The 9151-nt window shown below is 46.3% G+C and overlaps 1 protein-coding gene across 1 annotated transcript; it reads right to left on the bottom strand.

The window, feature by feature from the left end:
- Positions 1 to 1052: 1052 nt before the first annotated feature.
- KPRP (keratinocyte proline rich protein) lies at positions 1053 to 2795 on the bottom strand. The gene has a single exon (XM_052638260.1). The coding sequence runs from the start codon at positions 2793 to 2795 to the stop codon at positions 1053 to 1055; it is 1743 nt and encodes a 580-aa protein (XP_052494220.1).
- Between the last annotated feature and the right edge of the window lie 6356 nt (positions 2796 to 9151).

The raw sequence follows: 9151 nt of genomic DNA on the forward strand, positions 1-9151 counted from the left end.
ACTCCACAGAGGTCACATGGCTATGACTAAGGCCCCAGAGTTGAGTGACCTACCCAACCCTGGCCTGAGAACTTTACCTCTAAATAGAGGAGCAAGAGTTATCCTCCTTGCTCCCGTATTCCTCATCCCCTTCATCCACCCATTCCTGGCAGGGGCCAGGGACACTGATGGTAGACAGAAAACTGACAAGGCAGCCCACTCAGTCTAGGCTAAAGAAAGCTCAGACCATGAGTAAAATAAACCCAAGAAGAAGAAAAAAACTCATCCCAGAGAGTCAGGAAGGAGTAAGAACACAGGCATCATGCAGGACTTAGGCTGTGAGGGTATCATCATCTTTATTGTTACATGGTTTCCTCTTGTCTCCAGTCCTGTGGCTGTGCATAAGGACAGACCATAGCTCAAGCTGCAAACCGAGAATCCTTGCTGAGGAGCTGCCTGCCCCAGGAGAAGCACAGGACTTTGGGGATACTCTGACTCCACTCCAATGGGAGTTTACAACCTAGCTGGGCAGGTAAGACAGACACACCCGAAAAGTGAAATAACAGTTCAAGAGATGTTGCAAGGCAGTTGCCAAATGGATGGTGTGGATGATGCAACAAGTTCTAGGAAATCATTCCAGGCTCCTGCAGAGAGGAACAAATACAAAAGGCTCCAAGGAATCGGTCTTGAAATACAGGTTGGGTTTTTAGATACTGCGAGTAGCAGAGAAGTGGTCCAGGTAGTAGGGAAAGAGTGAGCAGAGGCTTGGGGGCAGGCGCCCCAAAGGGATGTCTTGGGAAACACCCAAGATGTGGCTTGGTGGCAAGACTGGTCTGGCTAGAAAGGAGGATGTGTTTGGGGAGGAGTCAGATGTGAGGCTAAAGAGGTGTCTGAGACCCAGGTGTGGATCCTGAGATGGCAAGCAAAGGAGTTTGGACATCATTTCTGCAGCAGGGAGCCTCTGAAAGTCTTGGAAGAGATACAAACCAGAAAACGTTGGAAATTGTGGCTGCTGGGAATGGAGGATCAACATTTTCAGGACAAGAGGTAAGGCCATCTCAGCTGTGCTTTCTTTAAAAGTGGGCACCCTTTGCTCCACCACGGGTTCCGCCTTTCACTCCAACACTGACGTCTCCTTGGTCTCCACAACCACGAAGACCCTGTGGCTCTTGAAGGCCTACATCGCAAGGTCTAAATCTAGGCTCACTGTCTGGCTGCCAGTTATAACCGGCTGGGCCACAGATGGGGGCCTCAGTGTCCAGGTAGTGTGGACTGGACTCATGACAGCCTAGGTCTCCTGTGCATAGATTTGGATTTGGACCTGACCAGGGACTGGGACAACGTCGGGGCTCCACACAGGGCTCTGGGCTTGGGCAGGGCGATGGAAGCGGAATTGGCTCCGGAAGTGGAAAAGATTCTTGGCGCTCACAGGGCTGCGGACATGGATGCGGTGCTGGAAGATCACACTGCACTGGCCGAGGATGACGCGGGGCTGGATATGGCACTGGACGTGGTTCTGGATACAAACAGGGTTCCGAAAGTCGCCGTGGTGGAGAGCAGGGACGGAACTCTGGACTTACGCACCGCTCTGGACGCAAACACGTACGTGGAGCCGGAAGTGGACGTGGGCGTGGAGCCGCAGGTGGACTTCGCGGCAGTGATGGCTCTGGACGTTGGTCCAAACGCCGCGGAGGATGGGAGCTTGGGAGTGGACACGGCTCTGCACGTGGTCTCAGATCCGAGCAGGAGGTACCCCAGGAGGGTCGTGGGGCACAACTCTCAGAGCAGCGTCTGATGGGAGGAATCTGAACAGAACACTTCTGGGGGGGAACCTGCCTGGGGCAGCGAGGGGAGGAAATCTCTATTCGGCACTTGGGTCCACATCTCTGAGAGCAGCCCAAAGTGGGACGCCGAGAACAGTCACTGTTATAGATGGGCTCAGAGCGGCGGGGTGGGGTACAATAGTTATAGGAGCCCGGAGAACATCTTGACGGCAGGCAGCTACTGCTGTAGTAGGGCTCGGAACGTCGTGGTGGGGAGCAGCTGCGGTAAGAAGGCTGCAGCTGGCGAGGAGGGAGGCACCTGCTGGTGCTCCGAGAGCGACTTTGTGCAGGAAAGCTCCCATAAGAGCCCCGGGTCTGGCACTGGGGCTCACAGGTGCTAAATGAAGCCCGGGACTGGCGCTGGGGGGCGCAGCTGCTGTAGGAGCCTTGATACTGGCACTGGGTGGAGAATCTTCCCTGAGGCTGGCACACCAGGGGACCTGTTACATAAGTCTGGACAGGCTGAGGTGCCAGGCAGGGTACATAGCTCTGGCCTGGGCATTCCACATAACAAGTTTCTGTATAACAAACTGGAGCACATTCTACATAGCAGGTCTGCACAGGGCATGGGCCTTCACACTGCACATAGGAAACCTCAGACTGGCATGGAGCCTGGCCTTGAACACATGTAATCTGAGGCTGGCTTGGAGCCTGACCCTTCACCTGTGTGGTCTTAGACTGGCATGGAGCTTGGCCCTTCACCTGGGTGGTCTTAGACTTGCATGGAGGTTGGCCCTTCACCTGGGTGGTATTAGACTGGCATGGAGCTTGGCCCTTCACCTCTGTAGTTTTAGACTGACATGGAGCCTGGCATTTTACCTGGGGAATTTGAACTGGGCATGGTGCAGGGCACTCCACAATTTGCATCTCACAGGGGGCTTGGACCACCACCTGGCTGTTGGCACAAGGGGATTGGGAGATGCAGAAGGGGGAACATGCCACACAATACTGGGGGTGCGGCTGGTAACACTGAATCTGCTGCTGGTCACACATGGTTCTGATGCAGACAGGTAAGCAGACCTGAGGGTAGAAAGACCAAGATCAGGAAGGTGAGAGTTGCTGGGGAGTGGTGAGCAGGACCAAGGGGCAGACACCCTGCTTCTTTCCTGGCCTTTCCTCCCATACCTTCAATTTGTACCCAAGAGTTCTTACAGAGTGAGCTCGACCCAAGATTAGTCACCGTTGCCCACAAAATCTGCCTTGAGTCTTCCAAAAGTCCTGAACTGAGGGAGCTTCAAAGGACTGCAAATGGGCATTCCAGTGTCCAGCACAAGAGGGCGCTGATGACAAGAGAATTCCCTCACTTCATCAAGTCCTAAGAGGTGGGACAGGGAGGCCTAGTGTGCTGCGATTCATGTGGTCGCGAAGAGTTGGACACGACTGAGCGACTGAACTGATCTGAAGAGGTGGGAGGGAGCTTTATATGAAGTAGAGAGAAATCTTCCTCCCAAGGCTGTAGCCCGAAATGGGAACTCCACACGCATAGGAGCTTGGATGTCCTCAAGCACTCACACTGGCAGCTTGCACATATGTGCAAACATGCAAAAGGGTACATATGGGAGCAAGCTCTCAGGACTTCCCAGGTGGCTCAGCGGTAAAGAAACTGCCTGCAGTGCAGGGGACACGGGTTTGATCCCTGTGTCAGGAAGAGCCCCTGGAAGAGGAAATGGCAACCCACTCCAGTATTCTTTTTGCCTGAAAAATCCCATGGACAAAGAAGCCTGGCAGGCTACAGTCTGTAAGGTTGCAAAAAGTGAGGCACAACTGTGTGACTATGCACGCATGCACTCAGGCACCATCTGCACTCAAAGAAAATATCCATTGTAGATTAAAGGATCCAGTCACTTACCGGACAGCTCAAACCCAGCATAAAATGTTTGTTTCTTTCTATTCAATCTTTTTAAGTGAATTTACTTAAACAAGCCCTCATGGACGTATGCAAAACATGCACATACCAAATACACCAACCTTGGAAAGGCTCAGGACCATCTTGGAAACTTACCTAGGCAGATTCCTGATGTCAGTCACCTCAACTGGGACAGTCTGCTAGTTTAAGAAATGTTTTCTCCCCAGCCCCTCTGAGAGGCAAGGCACAGTTACCTAAAGTGGGATGACCCAGAAAGTGCAAGTTTCCTAAATCACAAGACTGACATTCAGGCACACATAAAGCTCTAAATAGCAGAGCGTTACAAACACGATGTAGGGGTGCAGGCATGCTCCCCAACAGCATACTTAGCCAGGGAGAAACTGAGGGCATCCCCACTCCTCTGTTCTCCTCCAATCTGCCTGTTCACAGGCATCAGCCCAGTGACCAGCACAGCACAGAGACTGTTTTGATAGTCCACATCTCAAACACATCCCCGTGAGCTCCTGAGATGCTGAAATACTTACAATGAAGAGCAAAGCCTTCTACTGTTTATTTGTACAGCCTAAGTATACATGTCCTTGAGGATGGTAACCCTCTTACACACATGTCTGCTCACAAGATGTAAATTAATAATGCATCTTTCCAGAGAAAGAGGTCCTGATGCAAGAAAATGGTACCTACAGATACGTCCATGGTAATCCAAGACAAATACACTGACTTCAGTGTCCCAGCTTTTCACCCCAACTCCGTAGATATTCTTCCTCCATCCTCTAAGAGCCCTCCAGACTGTTCTCCTCTGAAGGAGTACCTCTCTTTTTCTGGTCCCAGGATCCGTCCTCACTGTGCCTCATCCTTGTGAATCTGGGAACCCCATGGGCATTGTCCAGACCCCAATCCCAAGACCCAACCCCTAGACTCACCCTCCTCACAGGCAAGCAGTCATTCAGGCTGAGGCATCTGGAGACAAGACTGTATATAAAGGCTTCTGGGTCTGGCTTAGACCATGAGACAACTGGTTGGCATCTGCCGGGCATCACCCAATTCCAGCAGCCAGTCACCTCCCTGTATGTTTGTCCTTGCAGTCACCTGTAGAATGTGGGAGTGTCTCACCTTAGTGTCGAAGCCTCTGAACTATGAAGGAGCAGGTCCTTGTTTTCTTCCTCCTTCACACTGTCAGTTTTTTCTCCATTGCTAGAAGACCTGGTTTCGAGGATGATGAGGCGTGGCAAAGACATCTTTTCTCTTGAAAGATGATTCCAGGCCCCTACATTCCCTAAACCAGTAGAGAAAATGGAAGAAAACTCCCTCTTTAAATTAAATAACAGATAATTCACTTCAGTTCAGTCATTCAATTGTGTCCAACTATTTTCAGCCCTGTGGACTGCAGCACACCAGGCTTCCCTGTCCATCACCAACTCCCAGAGCTGACTCAAACTCATGTCCATTGAGTCAGTGATGCCATCCAACTGTCTCAACCTCTGCCATCCGCTTCTCCTCCTGCTTTCAGTCTTTCCCAGCATCAGGGTCTTTTCCAGTGAGTCAGTTCTTTGTATCAGGTGGCCAGAGTTTTGGAGTTTCAGCTTCAGCATCCGTCCTTCCAGTGAATATTCAGGACTGATTTCCTTGGGATGGACTGGTTGGATCTCCTTGCAGTCCAAGGGGCTCTCAAGAGTCTTCTCCAACACCACAGTTCAAAAGCATCAATTCTTCGGCACTCAGCTTTCTTTATGGTCCAACTCTCACATCCATACATGACTACTGGAAAAACCAGAGCTTTGACTAGACGGACCTTTGTTGGAAAAGTAATGTCTCTGCTTTGTAATATTTTGTCTAGGTTGGTCATAACTTTTCTTCCAAGGAGCAAGCGTTTTTTAATTTCATGGCTGCAGTCCCCATCTGCAGTGATTTTGGAGCCCCCCAAAATAAAGTCTGTCACTGTTTCCTTTGTTTCCCCACCTATTTGCCATGAAGTGATGGGACCAGATGCCATGATCTTCATTTTCTGAATGTTGAGCTTTAAGCCAACTTTTTCACTCCCCTCTTTCACTTTCATCAGGAGGCTCTTTAGTACTTTGCTTTCTGCCATAAAGGTGGTGTCATCTGCATATCTGAGGTTATTGATATTTCTCCCAGCAATCTTGATTCCAGCTTGTGCTTCATCCAGCCCAGCATTTCTCATGATGTACTCTGCATGTAAGTTAAATAAGCCGGGTGACAATACACAGCCTGGCGTACTCCTCTCCCAATCTGGAACCAGTCTGTTGTTCCATGTCCAGTTCTAGCTGGTGCTTCTTGACCTGCATACAGATTCCTCAGGAGGCAGGTCAGGTGGTCTGATATTCCCATCTCTTTAAGAATTTTCCAGAGTTTGTGGTGGAATTTGACACAGTCAAATGCTTTGGCATAGTCAATAAAGCAGAAATAGATGTTTTTCTGGAACTCTCTTGCTTTTCCCATGATCCAGCAGATGCTGGCAATTTGATCTCTGGTTCCTCTGCCTTTTCTAAATCCAGATTGAACATCTGGAAGTTCACAGTTCATGTACTGTTGAAGCCTGGCTTGGAGAATTTTGAGCATTACTTTGCTAGCATGTGAGATGAGTGTAGTTGTGTGGTAGTTTGAACATTCTTTGGCATTGCCTTTCTTTAAGAGATAATTAAAATCACCTAAAAGACAGAGGAAGCTTTACAGGATGAAGAGAATATTGGGTTAGAGCTAAGTCTTATATCCCAGGTTGGCTACGTGCAACTGTGACCTTTATAACCAACCTGAATATTAATTTACTTATCTGCAAAATGAAGATAATTAAATCAATTTTCCTGAGTGGTAGTCAGCATTGAGGCAGCTATTTTATACAGAAGCATCCAGACAAGAATGATATTCAAAGCATTGAACATCTACTAAGAGTAAATGCTGATCATAAGCAACAGGCATATCTGGGCTGATAGTTGCCTGCTGTATCCCAGTCTTGAGCTGGCAACCTGATGGTTTTACAGCTAATGCTATTTGGAGTGGTCCTTGAAAACAGCACAGTGCACAGGAATAATCCTGTGAGCCAGATACAGTCAAGATGGGGTAACATTTCATTTTGTGCAACCATAGTTTTCACTTAGATAATTAGTAATCATTAGCATTTAGAAATAGATTTTACTTAAGATTGCAGACATTCAGCTTTTCTTCTAAAGTCAAAATATCCAGCACAGATGAGCCTACCTTCCATCAACCCAATTAACAACTGCCCCCCTGGCCCGCAAAATAGGGCATATACTTTTATTTTCTACAATTCTCCATCATTCCTTTCTATAGCCACAATGTCACTCCAAGTGTAAATTTTCTTTTATTGTTTTATTTTTCCTCTTATGTTTCTTTGGCAAAATTGAAGGAAAGTGAAATAACCCTGGGTCATTTCACTTGTTTATATAAACCAGTAAGCATTTAAGATAGAAGTTAGATAGATTTGGGATTGAATCTTAACTCTACTATTTGCTAATGGGGTTAAAGCTCCTTAACCTGCATAAGGCTCAGATCTATAAAATGGAAAGAAGGAAAATAAGAAGGAGGAGATTGAGGAAGAGGAGGAGGAAGAGGAAGAATAAAGAAGAAAAGGAAGAATTAGAAAACTCATAAGAGTATTGTATGAATTAAGTGAGATAATTGGTATAAAGTACTTAGCACTTTATTAGCTGTTTATTACTCTGAGCTTTAGTTTCCACATATGAAGATGGGAGTGAAAACATTTACTTCACCAGGTTCTCATGAAGATAAAGTCAGACAATGGGTATGAAAGTGCTTTGTGACCTACAGTGCACATTCCAGTCATGGCTGTGAAATCCTTCCCATGGGGAAGTTTCAGTCCAGATCAGCCTGACTTTAGAATCAGAGTTCTGGATCCCATCATTCATTCCAAATGGGTCTCCAGATACCCCAGATTATTCTAAACTCAAGCAGGGTCATAGAGTTTCAGAGGGTCAGAGCAACAAGGACCCAGAAGTTACCTGAGCCCTCCTGTTGTTCTGCAGGTAAGGAACGACACCTAACCTCAGGCTAGGCCTCTTTCACTGCCACAGAGAAGTTATTTCTCTCATCGCACAATTTGGCCAAGGTGCTCTGAACTTGGGTAGCATTGGTCTTGAAGGTAGTCAGGGAATCAGTGAAAAAGCAAACCTGAAAACACAACCCAGCTGTGTGACCGCCAGAATGGAATTATTGAATCCTCCATTGATTTTTAAAACGATGGAGGCAACTTGAAAAGCACAATAAATCTAGAGATAATTCATTGAGCACTTGTTATAAAACTGTCTCTTGGGTAAGAAATTTGACATACATTAAGTCTCTCAATCTTTAAAATAGCCATGCAGGACACAGATTATTATCATAATTTCATAACTGGGAAAACAAAACTTCAAAGAAGTAGTAGTTTGTTATAGGTCACAAGCTTGAAAATGGCAGGATCAGGATTCTAGTTAAGTATCTAGAGAGAGAGGCTTTAGGAAATACACACACACACACACACATATATAATATGTATCAATACACCATATATATATGTATATGTATATGTATATGTATGTATATATACACATAATGAAATAAAATTGCCTTGAGTTACAGATACACAGAGAGGCATTCTATGCTTTATTATACTATAAGACCCTTTTCAGGAGTTATTATATTATTCTTTAGGATACTGGCTTGCTGAACCTTAAAAGAATTTACTGGATTCTTAATGATTCCTTAATCCTGAGAGCTAGTCCATAAATACTTGTCCTTTGTGTGAAAGATGTATATTTTAACATATTCAATATGACTTCTTCCTTTGTATCATTCACAATCTTCTTTTCACTTCTTTTCCCCTCCCATCATTCTAGTAGCAGAGGTTCTGGAACTCATCCCTGAAATGGTGGCGATATTTGTCATTTAGATAGCTTCCAATCTTTCCATACAAATTCCTAGTGTCTTATAACTTCTACCCTCAAGAATTAAAGTAGTCAGAGTTTTGCCTTGGCACCAGGGTACCACTGAGTTTTTCTCCCTAAGACCCTCTTCAACAGGTCACATGCCTATTTAAGCGACAGAGTACCTATGTGTCAACCAGGGTAAAGGTAAAGGCAAAAAAAATAGTATCACAGATTGTCACCGTGTGGCTGTTAATAGATGATGAAACAAGCACACATCAGGAGAACAAAGAAAAGCTGATACTCAACAGAAGAAGAGAGCTCCCCAATTGTTTGCAACAACTTTTAAGAGACACATTGAAAGTTAAAAGAAAAAGCAAGCACAATAAGGATAGTGATAGAGGTAATGAATGGATATACAAGGAAATGTGAAGATGCAGAGGAGAGATAAAAGGAAAGAGACTGGAGATCAGTTCAGTTCAGTCACTCAGTCGTGTCCAACTCTTTGTGTCCCTGTGGGCTGCAATAAGCCTGGCCTCCCTGTCCATCGCCAACTCCTGGAGTTTATTCAAACTCATGTCCATGGA

This window comes from Budorcas taxicolor, chromosome 3 (genome assembly GCF_023091745.1).
Source record: "Budorcas taxicolor isolate Tak-1 chromosome 3, Takin1.1, whole genome shotgun sequence".
Lineage (NCBI taxonomy): Eukaryota > Metazoa > Chordata > Mammalia > Artiodactyla > Bovidae > Budorcas > Budorcas taxicolor.

Excerpts from the sequence above, each read along its gene's own strand:
- KPRP (XM_052638260.1), bottom strand. The coding sequence starts at position 2,795 with ATGTGTGACCAGCAGCAGATTCAGTGTTACCAGCCGCACCCCCAGTAT.